Here is a 20,746-nt window from a genome sequence, read left to right on the forward strand (position 1 = left end):
GGAAATATATTTTCTTTAATAAATAAATCATACAACATAACATATTGCGACTTCTCATTAAGGACATTACTGCTATCTTTGGAACTAACTGTGTTTCACTGCCATTCAGTTTTACCATATGTTAAATAAAAGTCTATTGGTTACATTTTGCCATGTCTGAGGACAAATCTGGCTGATAAGCTCTTCCCTGGGAACCTTGATGGCTGTATGCAATGAATGAAAAATTTTCCAAGCGTTCAAAATACTTGAAGGAAAGCAAAAAGGAAGTAACAGTATAGACCCTTCCCTTGTGAACACTAACCATCCAAATAATAAATAAGCTTCTCTGTCTATAGTTGACCGATTTAACAAAGAAAATATTTAATTTAAGAAAATTTGTATTGATTATCTATTTTCATTTTTTTTTTTTTTTCCTCGTTCACTTTCCTGTCAGGATTTTCTCTTACGGAGCTGAATCCTTTTGCGAGTCCCTCTGTCCGTTACCGGGTGGGATAAAGACTATAAATTCACCTTTTCGGATATGGGCGCAGGAAACGCAAATGCCAGATTTCTAACATTTTGTTGTATAAAACAAAGCACAACCGGGCCAATCAGGCATAGATTTTCATGATACATTTGGACAATCATTCAATCCACAAGTATTTGCTGAGTGCCCTGTGCCAGGAACTGTTTAAGGCCTGGGGATATTTCAGGGAACCAGACACATGGAGCCTGAGGTCCGGCACTTGAGTAAACAAGCATCGAATATAACGTCCGGTAAAGGTGAGCGCTTGACAACTAACGCAGAGTAGGAGGCAATGGAGTGAGGGGTGAAGGGCTCAGAGGAGGTGACCCGAGGAAAGTTGTCCATGTAGGGGGTGAGTCCAGTGGAGGGCTGGGTAAGAGTTTCCAGGTAGAGGGAGCAGCACGTGTGAGGCAAATCAAATGGCCCTGAGGTGGAAACAAATTAGGTCTGTTCCAGGAACAGCAGCGAGGCCGTGAGGCTGAGGCAGAGGGAGCCGTGGAGAAGCGGTGGGCGCCGAGATCAGCAGGGAGGGCAGAGGTCCGTTCATGCCCGTCACACTGACCAGGAAGCCGTCTATGGTGGTCAGGTCCCCCAAAAAACTGTTTTAGGAAATACCTGCAACTGCAGAGACCGAGAGTTCAAGATTCTAACAAATGAGTATATGGTCCAGGAAACAGTATAGCTGCCTAGTCCTGCAGTCTTACATACTGCCGTATTTCTCAATAATCCCTGTTTTCTTAAATGCCCCCAAATCCTCAATAACCACTTAAGAATCTCTCTAATGAAATGCCAGACCCCTCACTGGGAAACAGGAATTTAATTTTTGATATTATAATTGCTGAAAGGAGAACTTAGGTCTGTAAAGACCTCATATTTATATCTCACATGCTTCGGGAATTTGGGACACGTCTCACTGAATAACAGACTCGGGCTGGGAAGTCCCACTGTCCTGTGTACATGCTTCCCCAATGCAGAACCCTCACTGCCCAGTGGGTGAGGATGAAAGTGCAGCAGCACTGCTGGCCTAGGTGAAAGGACACGCTACCCCTCTCAAAGGGGACCCCAGTTATCCTTCTTTAAGCAGAGTAGATAATTCATTTTAAACATTTGGACATATAGTCTCCTACCAGGTTCCCCTGTAGCAACAGTAACAAACTGTTTATGCAGACACGCCGCTGGAGAAGTAGAACACGTAGCAATGTCACTAGACACTTGAAAGGGTAAGTGTCTCAGAACTGAAATTTAAACCTGACAACTGCTGTTGAAATCCTCACAGTCCAAGTGATGTTATGTTGGGAATACCAGTGGGTTTGTCCGTGGACCGTCTCAGTGGAGTAGACAGCACCACGTACAGCACCCAGATACTGGCTCGTCTTAACTGTATGTGTGTGGCCCGTATTGAGTACAACATACATCAGATGCAGCGGATGTTTGGAATCCTTTCCTCAAAGATGTGAAGCGTGACAGAGCGTTCTCTGTGATGCGCAATCGCAAGGGTACTGTTTGGTCTTCATATGTCTCAGTGTTTTCCCAGGCCCCTCGGCCCAGCTATGTTCGATTACTCAGCACGAGGTTCTCATTTTCCTTTCCTACCCACTGGATGTGTGCACTTCCTGGTTGCTTGTTACCTTCTCACCTTGTAGTCGCCTTAAGAGACATACGCAGTTCCATTTTCTGTTAAAATTCTTAGGAAATCTGTCCCTTTCAATACATCTAAATTTACATACCGATCTAATCTTACTTACAACCTCATAACAACAGAATGATGGGCAGTGATGTACTATCGTAGCCTACACATTCATTTTTGAAATAACTTTGTTGGTTTATTAACAGAGCAACTGCCCATTTATTTTATTCTAAACACCCTTCCCTGAGTGACTTTAAGTTCCTGCAGTTTTTCTGGGAACCCCTTTTCTCTGACTGTAAGTGGGTGGTCACTCCCTCCCCCCTCCTCGCCATTTTCAGCGCCTCACTAGAGATGCGAGGTTATCTGCTCACAGGACTTTCATTCCCTCCCTAACCGTTGCATGTCCTCACGCCATAGTGTCTAGAAGAGATATGCAGAGATCAGCTAACCCATCCTTTTTCTTTCCAGAGGAACCACATCAAAAAAGCTCCAGGCAGATGGCTAATATTAAAGTCTCCATGTACCTATTTTAATTTGATACTGAACCCTGCGCTATTAAATGGAATGTTTTTAAAGTCTCATGAATGAAGAAGGCTCGAAATTCCTCTTAGTAGTATCGCGTTCCAGCATCTAACTAACTTTTGCAAACAAAGTGCATTTTTTTTGGGCTGATCAAAACTTGTCTTCCAAATTACCATCTTCTTTTATTTGAATTTTTATGGAAACAAAATGTTATCAATTACTGTTCTACTGAGGATTGTCTTCCGCGTACCTGGGGCCAGGAATGACATCAGCATTCTCATCGTGCAGTAAAACCCCTTCAATTCCAAACTCTGATTTGCATGGGCTGCCTAAGCCAGTTCCACAAAAAAAGTCAAATAAAGTGGGAAAGCGAGAGAAGCCCTTATGTAAAAATGAAAACCTTCTCTCTTCAATATAGCTGTGACTGTGGCACTTTATATTAAATGACAGTTGTCACTGTGCAGGAACTCGGCAGGTTCTAGCCTCTGTTCAGTGGTACCGGATCACTTTTCAAGTGTCCAGGACAAGGCACTGCCATGCATCTGTCCCTTTTCTCAGACGGCAGGTGAGCAGTACTGAATATATCACCGCTGATTTTATTATGATACTGAACCCTGACGTATTTGTTGGGGGAATGAATGATTGTCCAAATGTATTATGAAAATATACACCTGATTGGGCTGGTTGTGCTTTATTTTATAAAGTAGAACGTTAGAAATCTGGAATTTGTTTTTCCTGCACCCTTAATCTCCAGAGATGGATGTATAGACTTTGTCTTTGTACTATACATACTTGGTGTTGGAGATCTGGAGAGTGAATCAGTCCTTCCTTGTCTTTCTTCTCCTGGATTCCAGTTGAATATCAACACAAAACGAGTGTTGCATACAGACTGGTAGATGCTTTATTATGCTGAGCAAGTTCCCAGTAACCTACAATGCAGGGGTTTGGAGAAGCTGGATTTGAAACAACTTGGATTCAATGATTCAAGAATGTCCAGCGGGCCACCTGCTCCTTGGGCGGTTACCCTTTTCCCTCCAATTGAGAGTTGAGTAGATCCGACCTGGAGGGTTTATGGCATGAAACCCAAAAGAGAGAACCCACTGTCCTCAGTAAGCCATGAGCAGGCCAAGAAAAGACAAAATGGAACTTGTTTTATTCATGCACTAGTTAAAATGTGAAATTATGACCCAATGGATGTCTGATTGCACTGGTGAGATTAGCATTCTCATATGGATATGATTCAGTAAGCAGGTAGAGAGAGAAATTGAAAAGATCTTTCCAGCTCCACCCCCACCCCCAATTGGGGAAACCAAGCGGTGCTAGCATCTTCTATGGAAAAAAGAGGTTGGGCTGCAATTATGGTTATCCTCTGAACAATTGCAATTGGGACACATGTATTACAATATACCTAGAAATAAATAATCTTGACCAGAAAAAAGCTATCAACACAGGATGTTTCTGAGAGTTGATGGCAACCATGAGTCATCTAGACATCCGACAAATGAAATAGTAGGCTCTGTTTGTACGTAGGCTTATGGGGAAGAAGGGCTGTCAATCCAGCATCTACTCAACACCTGTTAATAAGAAAAGTACATACTTACGAAAAAATACTGTGTGCTAACATTGATACTTTTCGTATGGTTAATCCTGACTTCATGGAAAAACTCTGGAGCCTCTTATGTTTCAGGTTCGCGGGAGTAAGGGCGAAGTTCTGTACGTTTTGGACGCTACCAACCCACGGCACTCCAACTGGCTTCGCTTTGTTCACGAGGCACCGTCACAGGAGCAGAAGAACTTGGCTGCCATTCAGGTGAGCTGATTTGCTTCTTACTTGTACTGTGCTCTGAGGGGAGTGAACTAATTTCTAACTCTACTCCCTGTTTTAAATTGATTTCCCAATGACCTGCTTCAAAAACAGCAACTAACTCATAAAAGCAGAGAAATCTCATCTCGTCAGCATTTTCAGGAAAGGGCAAGCCTCGTGGTAAACTGACACCGGATCCCTCACTTTATGAGAATTCTTGAGGGCATGAATTACATGGTCTGATATTGTCTTTGGCAGGTCTTGCTATCAGGCACTTTCAATTCACTCAGTCAATGTTTATTGATAGTTTTTTTTTTTTTTTTTAATTTGATGGCTTTCTTGGCTCGTAGCATAATATTCTGTGTTATTGCTTGTGGAAGGCTTCATGGATAAACTTTACTTGGGTGTATCCCCATGACTAAACTTTGAGCTTCTTGAGGGCAGTGTATCAATCAGGGTTCTCCAGAGAAACACAACTGTTATGATGTCTACGTATCTATGTACCTACCTACCTATCTATGTACCTATCAACCCACCTACATACCTGCCTACCTACCTACCTACCTACCTACCTACCTACCTACCTACTTATGTACCTACCTACCTAGAGAAAGAGACAGAGAGACACAAAGAGATTTATTATGGGGGAATGGCTTATGCAGCTATGGAGGCTGGCAAGTCCAAAACCTGCAGAGCCAATGTCCCACTTTGAGTCCAAAGGCCACAGGTTGTTCTAGAACAAGGAAGAGCTGATGTTCTGGTTTGAGTCTGAGGATTGGAAAGCTTCTGTAGAACCATGAAGAGCTGATGACCCACTTCAAAGGGGGTGAGGCTGGAAAAACAGGTGTTCCAATTGGAAGACCATCAGGCAGGAAAATTCTCACTCAGGGGAGGGTCACCCTTTTGTTCTATTCAGGCCTTCAACTGATTGGACAAGGCCCACCACATTGTGGAGGGCAATCTGCTTTACTCAAGTCCATCTATTTAAATGTCAATCTCATGGAAAAACACCCTTCACTGAAATACCCAAAATAATGTTTGAACAACTGGGCAACGTATGGCCCAGTCAAGTTGTCACATAAAAGTAACCATCCAAGGTGGGAACCGTGTTTTTTGAATTCGGTATTCCTGTGTCCTGTGATAGTGCTCTATCATAGGCTCTGACATTAGGCTCTGATACAAACTATGAGTTGGGCTTAGGTGTTCCCTCAGTGAAAATTAAGGACAGAAGAGAAAAAAGTTAAGGCAAGAAGTTTTTAGAGTTCAATTAAAACTCATTGAACAGATGATTGAGAGGATAAAGAAATAAGATCTTCTGTTGGCAAATTGACTGATCACATGTGAAAATCTAGCTCCTGGATCCTAAATTGCAGAAAAGGAGGCAAAGCTGTGGTTGACAGAAGCCAGAGGGATGGGAAAAGAATAAGGGAACTAACATTTTTGTGAGTATTTACCATGTGCACTGTTCTAGCAGCTGCATATACATCATGTCATTTATTCACAACAACTCTGAGAGTTTAATATTTACTGAGGTTCATGCCAATCTCATTCAGTTCCGAGTATAAAAACCAACAGTGGCAAGAGGGGAAATGCACTGAATTAGGTTTTAAAGTAACCAGAAAACACAGTCACCCAGAATATTCCATTTCCTGATGTTATTAGCTATCCAAATTTTTTTCAGTACAAATAAATATTGGGTAACCAATGTGATTACTATCTCGTTTTGTATGAACAAATGAAAGATGACTCTGTCCAAAGGGCTGGGTTGGGATGGGAAATAGGATCTTTTGGCAGGCAGATATAGTCAAGCCACTTTTTTGGTTATTCATGAAATGTATTGCTCCAACCACAAATTTAAACTGATTTTTTTTTTTTTTAAATGTGTAGACATTCATTTTTTTCAAGTATTTCTTTTTTCTTTTCTTTTTTTTTTTTTTTTTGTATTATAGTTTCCTGGGGGCAAACTCATTTCACAAGATGTGTAGTTATGTCACAATTTTAATTTACAGGCTCAGTTGAAGTGTTTCTTTGTAAATGTTACTAATACCAAAATTGCCTCTATAACTATGACATTTACTTTGGGCATCCCGTTGTTTTGTATGTTCTTTATTATTGACTTTTAGAGAATATTAGTATATTTAAAGTAGATTCTTTTCTCCTTATGCTTAAATAATAATTTTCAGCTTTCTTCACGTTCCTTTAGTTTGAGAAGTTTCTTCCTATTGGCTGTTATTTCTGTAGCCTCAGCTCTGACCATTGCCCCAACTTTTTTATTTTAATTAAAGTTTATTGGGGCAACAATCGTTAGTAAAGTTACATAGGGTTCAGGTATACGATTCTTTAATACATCATCTACGTATCATATTGTGTGTTCACCACCCAGAGTCAGTTCTCCTTCTATCACCATATATTTGATCCCGTTTACCATCATCTACCACCCCCGTCCCCCCTTACACTCTGGTAACCACTAAACTATGGTCTGTGTCTATGAATTTTTGTTTCTTCGTTTGTCTTGTTCCTTTGTTGTTTTCAGTTTTATATCGTGCATATCAGTGAAATCATATGGCATTGCCCCAACTTTCAAGGTGTTAAGTGCTGAGCTTTCGGTTCTGCTTCCTACTCTCTCAGGTCATCCTGGTTTAAGAGTCCCCTCTGTGCGTTTTGCTCATAATGAATGATCCCTTTAGAGAAGGGGATGCTATGTCAGTAAGTGTTTAATCTCCATCTTTTATTACCCATATTTGCTCTTCTATGCTCCTTTTATTTATTTCATTATAGTGTGGCCTCCTCCACTTCACTCTTCTTTAGTAAGTGCAGTGTTTAAGACTTTCTTCACAGTTTGTTTTGTTCTTTCTGTGCAGTACTTTTCTTCCTCTGCATCCGTGGTGTTTCTTTCCTTGAAAGAAAATAGGAGCCTACAGATGATAACTATGGCAAGTTGGATGGTCCAAGAGGTTGTGTCTGACGTAAGGAGGTGAGGAAGGGGTGCTGTTGGATGTAACCAGACGAAGCAGGGGCTCTGTGATTTTTCACACTTGAATGAAATTAGAATCTGCATCTGTTCAGAGGCACTGTCAGAGTCTTTGGTGCAGAAGCGATGACAGTGCCTCAGCTCCTTTTCACACCGTTTTGCCCTTTTCTAAGAGGGAGGCAGAGTGCACAGCGACTGCGTTTCTTGGTGTGGGGCACAGTGGGGGTCTTTGCTAGCTCCTCTGAGGTGACATCTTCCCTACCTGAACCGTAGCTGGCGGAGCAGATTGCTCAGGGTTCAAAGGCACATCTGACCTGGGGGCAGAGAGTGTTGTAGTTGGGTCACATGGCTGAGCATGATCAGCCTGCTGATTGGTGGGGACAGTCACCTGAGGCCCACATGCCAGAAACCGAGTTGGTAAGAGAAGATCGTCATGTTTCCTGCATAACATTATGAATCCCTCGCATTCCAAATTGCATCTGAAATTTGGGGTATTCAGGAAATTTTTTATTTGAGCTGTATGTCCCAGGAGTGGAGTAAATGAGAACCATTTGTGGCTATGTGGCTTTCTTGGTGGAAAACGTCAATACTTGGTCCAATTTTCTTTTGGACAAGGGATTAAGAATTTGAGGTCTGTTTTGGCAGAGGATTGGAACTCCTTTTTGGAGAGTTGATTATATTTCTAGTTCTGCAATTTATTTGATTTTGAAAACATTTGCTTTGGAAATGATGATTTAAGTATCTGAATTATTGAAGAAGGATCTCGTAAGCAAACAATTCTTCCCACATGCACACATTTTGGAATAATCAGGTGAACTCTATGTTCAAACTTCTGAAAAATACTTCCAACTAAACCAGAAAATTCTAAATGTGAAAGATGTGGCTTAAAATGAACCCAAAGAATCCTTAAGCTCTATGAGAAATGGGTGATTCTTATTAAATGTTAATTTTGTTACAGTGAAGGAAAAAATGCCTACGTAATATTTTAAAAAATAATTTTGACCTCAGTGTTTTGCAGGCTTTCACAATTTCTGATCTTTTGTGATTGAAAACTATTTGTTTAAATACAGAATTATGTCACTTAAAGGTGAAACTTTGAATTCTTTAGACATTTCAAAGAGTGTTCCATAGCATGTTCTTAATGACATAGCTCCAGACATATTTTCCCTGGGACTTTTTGTAAAATATTATCAACATAAATGAAAAGGTGGCTCGGTGTTCTTAGGAAAAGGATCGTATGGAAAACCAGTGGGGTCATTGTCCACTTCATGAGGGGTCGCAGGCTGTAGAGGGCGTCCAAGGAAACTGAAAGGGTACTGGGCGTTGAGCTGAGCTTGAGGTATCAAGCTCCACCCCAGTTCGGATGTCAGTTTGGATGCCCCCCCCCCCCGCCCCGCCAAACCCCCCCCACACACACACACACCGAGAGAGCTATTTTATTACATATTATTTGCTCTCCTAGCTCTGCCTCTCATGAGGTTGTTAGGTCGGAGTCTTAGGCCAGTTTTCCCGGAGTCTTCTCTGGCGACAGGACATTTCGATGCGGCAGAGCTGGGAGCTCCAATGCAGATTTCCGCAGAGAGCAGCACCTGGCATGTTCTTGAGCATAGGACTTGCTCCGTTGTCGTCGAGCCACCAAGGCCCACAGGCTTCTCGGATAGGGATGCAGCATTCAGATCGCAGTGGTACCAACAAAGCAACCAGGCAACTGGCCAAAGGAAATAGTTTTCACTATACACCAGATTAGAAATAGTTTCACCTGATTCTGTTTCTTCTCTATTTCTGCATCTTCTTATCGGATTTATACACATGGTATTGCTGCAGTATTTTCTAGAATCTGTCAGTTATAGAATCGTAAGGTGTAACTGTCTAGCGATTTTCTTCAATAATGCCATAGAAATACCAGTTAAATAGCTTGCAGATCTGTCTTTTAATGGGTTATCTTCCAGTAAGGTACATATGTGTCTTCCATTAGAGAAAATTTAAGTGCAATTACAGGCAATTGGTCTCATGAGGTTTTAAGTACCAGCCCTACTGTGGCCATATGTTTCTGTGGGAAGTAGAGGAATTTTATGACTTATCAATGTATTAGTTTTATTCAAGTTGTAGTTCATTGGCAGGGCAAGTGAGTATGCGTAGAAATAAACTCTTGGTGGCTTTTAGTGACAAGATTTATTTGTCATTCACACAAGTATGGGCTGCCGGAGGCTGCACCCCTCTCCGCAGCCCATGCCACGTGGTGTCTGAGGGAAGCCGTCTCATCAAGGGACATGCGTTTTACTGGCAGAGGGGGAATGAGCAGAGGCCCAACCTGTTTTGACTCTTAAAGCTTTCCCTTACGCATGTTTCCAACCACATTTCATGGGTCATCGCAAGTCATCTGGTCACAGCTGACTGACACTGTCCATGCTCCACAGGCAGCACGCTGAGCCACATGGCAGCCTGGTCCCGTCCTGCCACTGGGAGGGGACTGAATACATTGGAGTGCTATGATCCGTCACAGTGTGTGTCATTTAAAGAGTTTTGGTTTTATCGTTAGACTAATATTAATGGATGTACTCAGTGAATTATATATACATATAACATAGTGTGGAAATGATGTTTTTCCTGATGTTTATTAGCTCTGTGTATTGAGCTCTATAGATATGATATTGATATACACATTGGGACTGATTCAGAGTTTTTGTAAAGAAGAGTTAAGTGACAGGTTATTAAACATGAAGTTCTTACTTGCTATTTCAGTACATTTCCTTTTCTCCACCTTCGTCCCTTGTCTCCTACTTCTATTGATTGCTGAGCAGGAGTCCAAACTTCCCCCCCTCTCCACCCCACACTAGTCTAGGTCGTTTACATTTGAAAGCCCAACAATTGTTTAGAAGATGATCTCCTTTTCTGTTGATTGCCCATTAGTCATTTTAGTGGGATAGGCTAGGTTTTCGCATCTTACTACCTGTTCAATACAATGCATTGTGTCTTTGCCAATTTCATAATCATCGTTTTTCTTACAGCGTCCACACGTGGACCTCAGCCTGCCAACAAGTAAACAAAAACCAAGTTAAGTCACAGACAGACGCAGCTGAAATACCAAATCACCCATGGCTTCTTCTGGAGTTAGATTTATTTGCACACAGTGGAGATTAGTATTTCCTTGCAAAACAAGAGACAGTTACTTTCGCTGTTTTGAAATAGCAGAACTGAACCTCAAATCCGTGAGTTCATGAAATCTATCCTAGTGAGGCATGGTATTTGAGAAGGGACAATGGGCAAATTGTCAGAGAAAGCTGTGGTTTGTAAGTAATGCCGGGTGTTGAAGGCAGATAGGGAATTTGAAAAGCAGACACATTTCCTAGCTATCCAGGGGTAAATGTTGTGAGACAGTGATAGAATCAGAAAGAATTAGACTGAAAGGCATCGTGACTACATTTGGTCCTCACTATTGCCCCGATACAGAAGCAGTCACATTGATAAAATCTTACCACATGATGCCTTACGTTATTCTATGTAATTCTCTTTCGGAAAAGGGTCAGGAATCATTTGACATTGGAAGGTTTTGACGAGGGAGGATAACATAAGGAAGAGTCTTGAGTGATTAAATAAATTAAGTGTAGGCAAGGATGCAATGCAAGAGGATACTTAAAACTGTTGTGGTAGCAGATGAGAAGGAAGAGGCTTGCACTCTGGGCGGTGGGAGTTCTGTGGAGAAAGATCTAGATGACTAGAGCGCAGTAATGCGCATGACATTTGTCTCACCACATTTGTGGCACACAGATAAAACATGTAGGTGGTCCTTGGAGCCTGTAATGCTGTCATTACTTTTATTAGATTGGAGTTTTACCTGGTTTATTACAATTTTCTTTTATCATAGAGCCTTTAAATAGGCATGCTGTGTCTTGGGTTTGTCGTTTAAGTTAATGCTACCATGTTTTTTGTGTTTTTTTTTTAAATTGCTATCTTTTCTTAAAGGCCGTCACAAAATTATTGGCTAATCATGCTAGAAAGATGTTTCAATTAATTTTCTTGGGTATTGATCAGATGAGCACTAAGGTTGATGACAATATTCTGAAACCTTCGTTAGGGGAGCTCTTTGGGCACGAGTGGTGTCCAAACCCTGGAAAGCACTGCGTCTGAGTTAGTTTGAAAAGAGACCTCTCTCTCCTGCCCAGTGTCTGCGTCACATTTTGCTTGTCTTCTTGCACTAAGAGTAACAATTGTATAGAATTTGGTTCACTATTCTTAGTTAGACATAACCCTTTCTGTTTCTGGAGGTATGAAATTCAAAAACTACCAGGAATGCTCTAAATATCATAGGACCCACCTTTAATTAACTGTACTAATGGCTGGGTTTGCTTCAGAGCTTTGAACTCTGAACCAGGCCTCCTTTGCGCAGTATTTGATGAGCATGATCATCATTGCTGTCTTGTCCATGGACTTTTCTTACACTGTTTCTAAAATTACAAAGTACTCTGTTGGAAAAAAATCTAAAACCCTATTGAATATAGACCGTGTTTCCCCGAAAACAAGACCTAGCCGGACCATCAGTTCTAATGTGTCTTTTGGAGCAAAAATTAATATAAGACCTGGTCTTATTTTAATAAAATATAAGACCAGGTCTTATATAATATGTCTTATATAATATAATGTAATGTAATGTAATATGATATAATATAATGTAATACCAGGTCTTATATTAATTTTTGCTCCAAAAGATGCATTAGAGCTGATGGTCCGGCTAGGTCTTATTTTTGGGGAAACACAGGATTACCCCTTCTCCCAACCTCACAGTGGTAACTGTGTAAGAGTTTGACATATATTTTTCCAGTTTCCCATGGGGGCTGTGCTTGTGTGTACAGGCACCATACATACGTATGTGCACACACATAGTCATTCATTCCTCATTTCTTGTCCCCCCTCTCCCTGTTCCTCCTCCTCTCATCTCTTCCCCTCCTCTGTCTCCTTCTTTTTAACTAGCGGGCTGTGACAATGCCAAAGGAAAGAGGCTGTGCTTTGTGCAAAGCAGAGAGGCTGGTGGAATTTCACTGCTGCTGGAGCTTATGGTCTCGTCCCTTCCTCCCTTTGCCCACTTCCAAGGTTCAATAAATTCAGGCTATGCTTTGCTTCTCTTTATCCTCGGCAGCCATAGTAGGAGCCTGCCCAGAACAAATCCTCAAGTATGTCAAAGACAGCGATTCTGGGCATTTCTTCTGTGGACAGCCAGCTAAGCAGCCCCGTTCTGCCTTTTCTGCTGACTGGCCCCCAGCCCCCAGGGGCTTTTTGTACCAGGTGATTCCAAGTGTGGAGTTCCTTGGAGTTTCCTCGGGAAGAAGTTTCTCTGTAGTGTTTCCTCTTCTGTGTTTCTCATGGGTTGAGACTTATTCTGCATTAGCTATCTATCATTTCAACCCAGCCGATTTCTACCTTCTAGAATTTTCTGGAAAAAAATTTTGGTATGTTGATGGAACCTGTTTTCTTCTCTTCTCTCTTTTATAATTTTAGTGGGATGGAGGTGCCCATGGTGACTCAGTCAGCGCTTTAAACCGCCCTGGTGCCTAGTCCAACCTTTTCTGTTTCTGGCCCAGCGTTTTGGAAATTCTTTCTGGGTTCATTTGGAGTTCCTTCATTTGTGTTGTAACTTGAAAGTTGTTTTTTTCTTCTAGTTTTGCATTTAATGTTAATCATAATGACATCATTGGTACATCATTGCTGTCTGCCTGGGTGCAGAGGTTGACACTGTGACTTCACAGAGCACTTTCCTGCTGTATTTAGGGCCCCTCACAAGGTGCACAGCATAAGGCCAAGTCATGATACAGAATTCCCTTCTAGAGATTTAAATAAGTATCCTTATCTCACTTGCTGTGATAACCATCACTATCTGTAACATATAGTTGTGTTTTACCGGACAGGTGACTCATTGTCAGTATGCAGGTTAACGGGACATATAAGAAAAGTACTAGTAACTTTTTATGGGCACATGGTCCTCAATGTGTCGTGCAGCGATTTCTTAACTGTTATCAGAAACCTATGTATGGTTCAGCAGATTTTTTATTATTGAGATATATTTGTCATACCATATATATATTTTTAAACTTTGCCTCAGGAAGGAGAAAACATTTTCTATTTGGCAATTGAAGACATAGAAACAGATACCGAGCTGCTGATCGGCTACCTGGACAGTGACATGGAGGCCGAGGAGGAAGAGCAGCCGTCCATGACCGACATCCCAGACGGGGAAGGTAAGCACGCCGACGACGGTCCCCACCGGGCAGAGAAGGTCCTGCCTCCGCCCCATCACGGAGGGCACAGAAGTGGTAGGAGGCATCCAGCGTGGACTGGTATGGAAGTAGAGGCGTATTATCATAGGGTTTTCCCAAAATAAAGTTATTCTGTCCACCGTGCTTGGGGGGGGGGGTGTCCAGCTGTGTGTCCGCCGTTCTCCTGGCAGGACAAGCTGCTGGGCATGGGTGATAGATGTGCCTGCACGACAGCCACGGTGAGAGGCAGCTCCGGGCTCTGTCTGCTCTCCCTGCTGTAGGCCGGTGAGCAGGATGCGGGACTTTGTACGCTAGCCCTGAATCTGCCGTTAATCAGCCTTCGGATCCGGGAGTCACTATCTCTGAGACTTTACTTTCTCACCCGCACAAGGGAAAGGCAGATGCAGAGGTGCACAGAGGGCTGGCCATACGGGATCAATCCCCGGCCTTGCTCTTGTTGGAGAGTCTTTGGGAAACTGGAGTTTTTGGAAATCTCTTTCTGTTCTGATCACAGAGCCCTGCAGGATTGCCGGGCTGTCCTAGGTGGGTGACGACCGGAGGACAGACCTGCTTGAATCCGTCCTGCATTCTGGAGCTCGGCGTCCCTCGTTGTCGTCCACCGAGGACTAGTCCGTTATTGCTGGGCCCTGGGTCTGTTCTGCTGTGTTGCACTCTTGATGGGGAATGTGACGTAGATCTCCGACTATTGTAATAGGCTAATACTATGGAGGATTTTTCCATTTTGCTTCAGAAGTGGTGCTGGTTTCTTTAGTCACCACAGCAGTGATGGCCTTCATAGGAATTTTCTGTTCTGACGGGTGTCATTGGCTGGGAAAGTCTGAGTATTCTTAGCGTTGTCATCATATACTTCTGTTTCTTTATTTTAGTGGGATTATTTAAGGGGAAGATGAGGACAGGCTGTTCTGTTTTTCAAATATGCATGACACTGTTTGGGACGTCAGATATTGGGGTATGGGAATTATTTTTGTGTTATTCTGTATTTTCTGTGTTTTGGTATTTATTTATTTTTCTCTGTTGCCCTCAGGGCATGCTGTTATTGTGTCCATTATTTTAACTTAAAATCGCCTACTTATCTATTACCGCCTTGTTTTTTCTTTAGTTAACAGAATATCATTTTCCATTGTTTTTTAAAAAAAGAATCAACAGAAACTTAAATACGTTGTTAAAACATACAAATCAGGTACTTACATTGTTGCTCTTTTTATTTTAGAATTTTGGGTTTTGTTTATAAAATCAAAAACCAAAACCCCAAACTCAAAACCAAAGCAACCAAATAACCAGCTAAAGAAACGAAGAAACCATCCAGATGTCTAACAATGGAGAGTTTCGTTCAATGAGTTATGGTATCTTAAGTTTTTTAGAAAACATTTGACTTGAGAAACTGTTAAGTGGAACAAGAGAGCAACATGTAACGTTGTATGTAAAGTGTGATCATAAATGTAGCTCTTCCTAGACTGTGCATAAAATAGGAATGTACAGAACACAGGTCAGACTCAGAAGTCGATTACCACGGTTGTGTCTTCATTATGGGGTTATTAGTGTTTTTATTTTCTTCATATTTTCTGCATTTTCTAGATCTAATCTTACTTGACAATTAGGAAAATCTGTAACTTAGCTGGCACCCTGGGAAATTTGGGTAGAGCCGGGCCCATCAGGGTGGGGTTGACCAGAGAGGGGCGGGCATTGGAGCCTCCCAACATCTGCGGTCACGAGCGCTGTTTTTATGACCTGGGTCTTTTCTCATATACGTGATATTCCCCTTGATGACTAAACATAGTTCTCCGTGGCTGGATTTGTCTCTTCATGTATCTAAAAGTGAACTCACAATGACCCAGTTCAGGGAAAACTTTTGCTTTCCGATTTGACATTTGTAATCGCTCTTTGAAGTGAAGAGTCAACCTTACACGGTAAATTGGTGGAACACAAGTGCAATGATTTAAAATAATGTATTTCTCTCTAGTACCACTTCCTGTTATTTTTCATGGATAACGCTATTAATATTCACAGAGATAATAAGAATTTACTTATCTGATACCATGAAACACAATTACTTTGATTTTCTAGCTCGCGGCTTCTAATTTTTGTCTGCTAAATCTGTGCCCTGTAAATGTGCAGATTGCTTCGGCTGTGCTGAGGACTATGCCTGTCCCCAGTGTGCGTGCAGCTTCACCAGCCAGGACATCCTTGCTGAGCACCTTCAGACACTCCACCAGACACCCACCGAGGAGAAGGAGTTCAAGTGCAGGCAGTGCGGGAAGGACTTCCCAGTTAAGCAGGCTTTGCAGAGACAGTGCGTGCATTACAGAATGTCTGTAACGTGATGAGCTGACACTTTGTTCATTCCACTTGGTCTCTGACGTGTGTGTGTGTGTGTGTGTGTGTGTGTGTGTGTGTGTGTGTGAGAGAGAGAGAGAGAGAGAGAGAGAGAGAGAGAGAGAGAGATCAAGCATTCTACATTGTCACTGTCATTAACTCATCTTTTCTTAGTATAGTATGTTGATTTTTGAAACATTCTGATTATGAATTTAACAACTGAACAATGCTTATGCTAATCAGTCTTTGTCCATTTAATAACTTGCCATTAAATATCAAGCTCATTGGTTTACTAATCTGAAATTCAGATATGCATAATTTAGCTAGCGCTTTGGGGTGACAGATCAAGTTTCAGTTGTCTGCATTTGATATTCCCTCTGAAATCAGTAAAAGTTTAACATGGAGAGAGTTGAGGTATAAAGAACACGGGCATTTTGGGAAACACTGTTTATTTTACCGCAACTTTGGAGGAATCACTTAGAGATGAATGTGTACAGGATATGATGATAAGATGAATTAAACGATCCTACACATTGCTCTGTACCCTTTATTATTTATTTATATTCACTTCATTTAAAATTATTCTTTTAAGCACTTTACAGTATCATGGATTATTAAAAGTGAGAAATTAGATACCTATACTTGCAAACTTTTATGTTTTACAATGTCACTTTATAATGAGCATGAAATCTTTAACATGGACTTAATGTTTCATTTTTTATTCATTAAAGTAAAATTCTGAAATACGCTACATTTTATATTAAGACTATTGCCATATGTTTTATATATCCACTACTGCTTATGAAATTTGAGATGAAAATTTTTTGCTCAAAACTTAAAAATGTTAACCTTTTACAATAACAAGAAATTATACATTTGGAAATTCTATTATAGCTTCTTAAAAAAAAAAACAAGCAAGAGCTATACACTTTTTTTTTTTTTAGTTATATACTTTTTAATTAATAGAATTTAAAACTGCATTCCAGTCAATTTTATTGAATTTAGTATTATATATTCTACACCAAAGATACTTTTGCTGAGCTGGGTCTAATAGTCAAATTAAGTAACGACTAAAAATTTAAAAGGGCAAAAGATGGAACGAAAACAGAGATCACTAACATGACTTTATTCAAAGTAGAGATATTTTCATCAGTTTTTGTCTTAGACTTCCAGTTTTTGTTCCTCTTCTATTTCCCCTCAGTGTTCTTCAATGTCCAGCGAAAAGCAGTCTGAAGGATACTTCGCGAGGTTTTCAGTGCTCTGTTTGCAATTCCCCCTTCAGTTCGGCATCCAGGTTTTGTGTCCGAGTTTCCCAATGTGTGCTATGTGTCTGTGGGTCGCTTTTGGCATGCATGCTTCCAGGCTTCTTAGTGATTTAGTATCAATGGCTACAGAATTTGAACGCTTTCCTTCTTACCTGTCCAGGCAATGCATGCAGTGAGTGACTCCAACCCTCTCCCACGGAGCATGCGTTACAAAGCCTGCCATGATGCTAGAATTTCCTTGCTGTGTCTTCACCTGTGCCCCTTTCCTTGCTGTCCTGTAGCTGCGAGCAGCACCAGGAGACTTGCCGGAGCAAAGCCCGGTTTGTGTGCAAGGCTGACAGCTGCGGGAAGAGGCTGAAGAGTAAAGATGCCCTGAGAAGACACCAGGAAAACGTCCATGCAGGTGAGAGGCACTGGAGGGAGTTTGAGGGGCCTCGTTGCCCCAGGATGCAGCAGCCCGTGTCTGTGTCACTCTCCAGGAGAGCTGGCATTTCATAACACAGCTGTGGAGCTGTGGCAGAGGCCACCTTCCTTCCACTGACCACTTCTTCTTTGAGTTGATTTGGGCAGCACTGGTCATTGTTTTCTGTGACTTCATCGTGACTTCATCGTGACTCGAAGTCTAGCTAGAATCTGGCTGTGCTTGGTAGTCAGGCACATTAAGAATTAATATTTTTAAATAATGATTTTAATGTTTCAGCGCATAAAATTCCCCTTTGAGTAGATATATTTTAAACCTACTACCCTGTTTCCCCGAAAATAAAACCTAGCTGGGCCATCAGCTCTAATGCGTCTTTTGGATCAAAACTTAATATAAGACCCAGTCTTACATTATAGTAAAATAAGACCGGGTTTTATGTTAATTTTTGCTCCAAAGGACGCATTAGAGCTGACCGTCCAGCTAGGTCTTATTTTCAGGGATACACGGTAAGTGATTCCCTTCTGCCTTAATATTTTTACAGTAAAAATCTGTTTCTTGATGCTCTTATGTCTCCTAAGATGGCGAAAATTTCTGACTACTTTTTAACATTGGAATTGAAAGTCTGGATTAATCAAGCACATACCACTTGAATTCCTTTTAGTGGCTAAATAAACAGTGAGACAAACGTAAAATGTGACTGTCACTCAGACTCGATCTGCTTAGCACATGGTACATGTCGTTGGTTTAGGAATCGACCCTACAGCACTGAGGTGAACCAATGGCTGCACTGTCAGAGTTAATGTTTTATTTGCTCAGTCCTTTCCTTAAAGGAGGTGGAGGCTCACAGAACCTCTGACATCCTTCTGTGCCGATGTTTTTCTCATGTGTTTCCTTTTGCCCTTGGCTTGTGGAAGTGGGTGGAACTGTGTCTTTCTGGATATGAAGAAAGTGGATTTCTTTTCTTCCATCTTGTTTATTGTCACATTCAGGAGAAAAGGATAATGAATACTCAGCCTCTGTATTCCATGTTTGTTCATTGTTACCAAAGTAACTTCTTCAATATTAACGTTATAGAAGCCGGTGTGAGCGCCACTGCTGGCTCGCACTCTGGGCTGTGCATTAAGTGTGAGTTCCCTGTGGAAACTCTGGGGGGTGGGGCAGGGGGCGTGGCCTTGGGGCGCACAGCTTCCGGTGGGTGCCCGACACGTGGACTTCACCATGCTCTGATTTCTTCTTTCCTTTTGAAGAATGTGTGGCTCATTTAGGGAGGATGGCATTTGTTTCTGAACTCATGGTACTTGGGCCTTCCCTCTGCCGGGCAAAAGGCAAGCATAACTTCTTGATAGATTGCTCTTCATAATTTTTTTTTTTTAGCTATTATGTTTAAAATGCTGCTCTAAATTTTCTCCATCTTTGTCTGCAATGCAGTATAACAAATCTTTCATGTCATTTTTAAAATTAACTTTGCTGAACTAAGTGAAAAAGCAGATGCATACTGGAACTACCTCTGGAAACCTACATTCTTGTGCATTACTGGGCATTGGTCTTCAGGTTGTGCTGTAAACATTTCTTTGAGGCTTCTTGCAGTTGGCCTTGGATATTATAATAGTACTCATTCTGAAAACTAATGGTGATTTTGTAGAAAACCATTCACAAAAGGAAGTTTTTTATTTTTCTATGCTATAGAATATAAAATGTGCAGCTTACTGTTTCCAGTGAAAAGTCACCACCATGTTCACTTTTGGCTGGTCCATGGTCTTGTCTCTCATTCAGTACCTCTCTCTGGGCTTCTCCCCTTTCCTCTGTGACCTACACAGACTTTTGGGGGAAAGAATATTCCGTACTTAGAAGAGCAAACAAAGCAGTGTTCACACGTGTGGCTGTAGAACCCTTTTCTAGAAAGGCAGGGTATTCCAGGAAAGAGAAGATGTGGCAGCTTTTACCACTGATATGATAAATGTCCCTGGTTAGTGATATGAATTGAAGATGCTGAGAAGAGAGAAGCTGAATTTTTAAATATGCATCACATTCTTTTTCAGAATCTAGAACACATGTTGGCTGGTTTTCTGACCAGCTCCTAGAAGCATACAGAGCCCACAGGTACTGAAGTGACTACATGTTCAGTGTAGTTGTATTAATTTCTCATGCATTGCCTACCTTTGTAAGTAATGTGTTCTTAAATATTTTTGCAAGTTGAATCAAATCAGTCAAACATCAGATTTCCCTGAATATAGGAAAATTAAATTAGTATAAAGTCTAGTTATGACTTTGTAGGTGCTATTGTCCTTGAACCTGGGGAAGCTGGTAGGGTGGGGAGAACCTACACAGTTACCCAGGAGGAATAAGAGAGAGTGGGGGGTGACTTCCTTAACCCACTTCCCAGCATTCTCATTTGCTTAGATTCTGTGGATGTTAACTGAGAGATTTTGTACCTACGGGAGAAAACATTTTTCTGTTCTTTTGGGGAATAATGATAAACTTTCCCCATATTTCTTCCCAGAGGAGCTAGGGCTCCAGTTCTCTAGGAGGAGAAGGGAAACACCTGAAAACACTCTGTCTGATGCTCCTCTTAATATTCTCATTTACATCATGATGGTATTTTGTTTTTATTTCAGGAGACCCTAAGAAAAAGCTCATATGTTCAGTGTGCAATAAAAAGTGTTCTTCAGCATCAAGCTTACAGGAACATAGAAAGGTCAGTAAGATAAAGATTAATGCTCGTCAGACAACAAGATCTTTTAGTCATTTATGGTGTCTGCCATGTACATTTTTAGTTGATTTTTTTATGTTTTAAAGACAGGGCTTAGTCATTAATTTAAATATGAACCTATTCTAAAAGGCAAGACTGGTAAGCAGAAGAGTGAACTCTTGCAAATTATATTTTGTGTGTTCACCACCCAAAGTGAAGTCTCTTCCTGTCACCATATATTTGACCCCCTTTACCCTCTTCTACACACAATGCAATATAGAGATGATGTATTATAGAATTGTACACTGGAACCTATATAATTTTATTAACCAATGTCACCTCAATAAATTTCAGTTAAAA

General features: G+C 41.3%; 1 protein-coding gene across 1 annotated transcript in view; it reads left to right on the top strand.

Moving 5' to 3' along the window:
* PRDM5 (PR/SET domain 5) overlaps positions 1-20,746 on the top strand; it is a 120,688-nt gene that overhangs the window by 36,448 nt on the left and 63,494 nt on the right. Inside the window, 6 exon segments of the mRNA XM_074338556.2 lie at positions 4,342-4,464; positions 13,524-13,659; positions 15,814-15,988; positions 17,213-17,305; positions 17,558-17,679; positions 20,313-20,392. Coding sequence (XP_074194657.1) covers positions 4,342-4,464; positions 13,524-13,659; positions 15,814-15,988; positions 17,213-17,305; positions 17,558-17,679; positions 20,313-20,392 — 729 coding nt within the window.

Source organism: Rhinolophus sinicus, chromosome 15 (assembly GCF_057876585.1).
Source record: "Rhinolophus sinicus isolate RSI-liver-muscle chromosome 15, RSI-T2T, whole genome shotgun sequence".
NCBI classification, from domain to species: domain Eukaryota; kingdom Metazoa; phylum Chordata; class Mammalia; order Chiroptera; family Rhinolophidae; genus Rhinolophus; species Rhinolophus sinicus.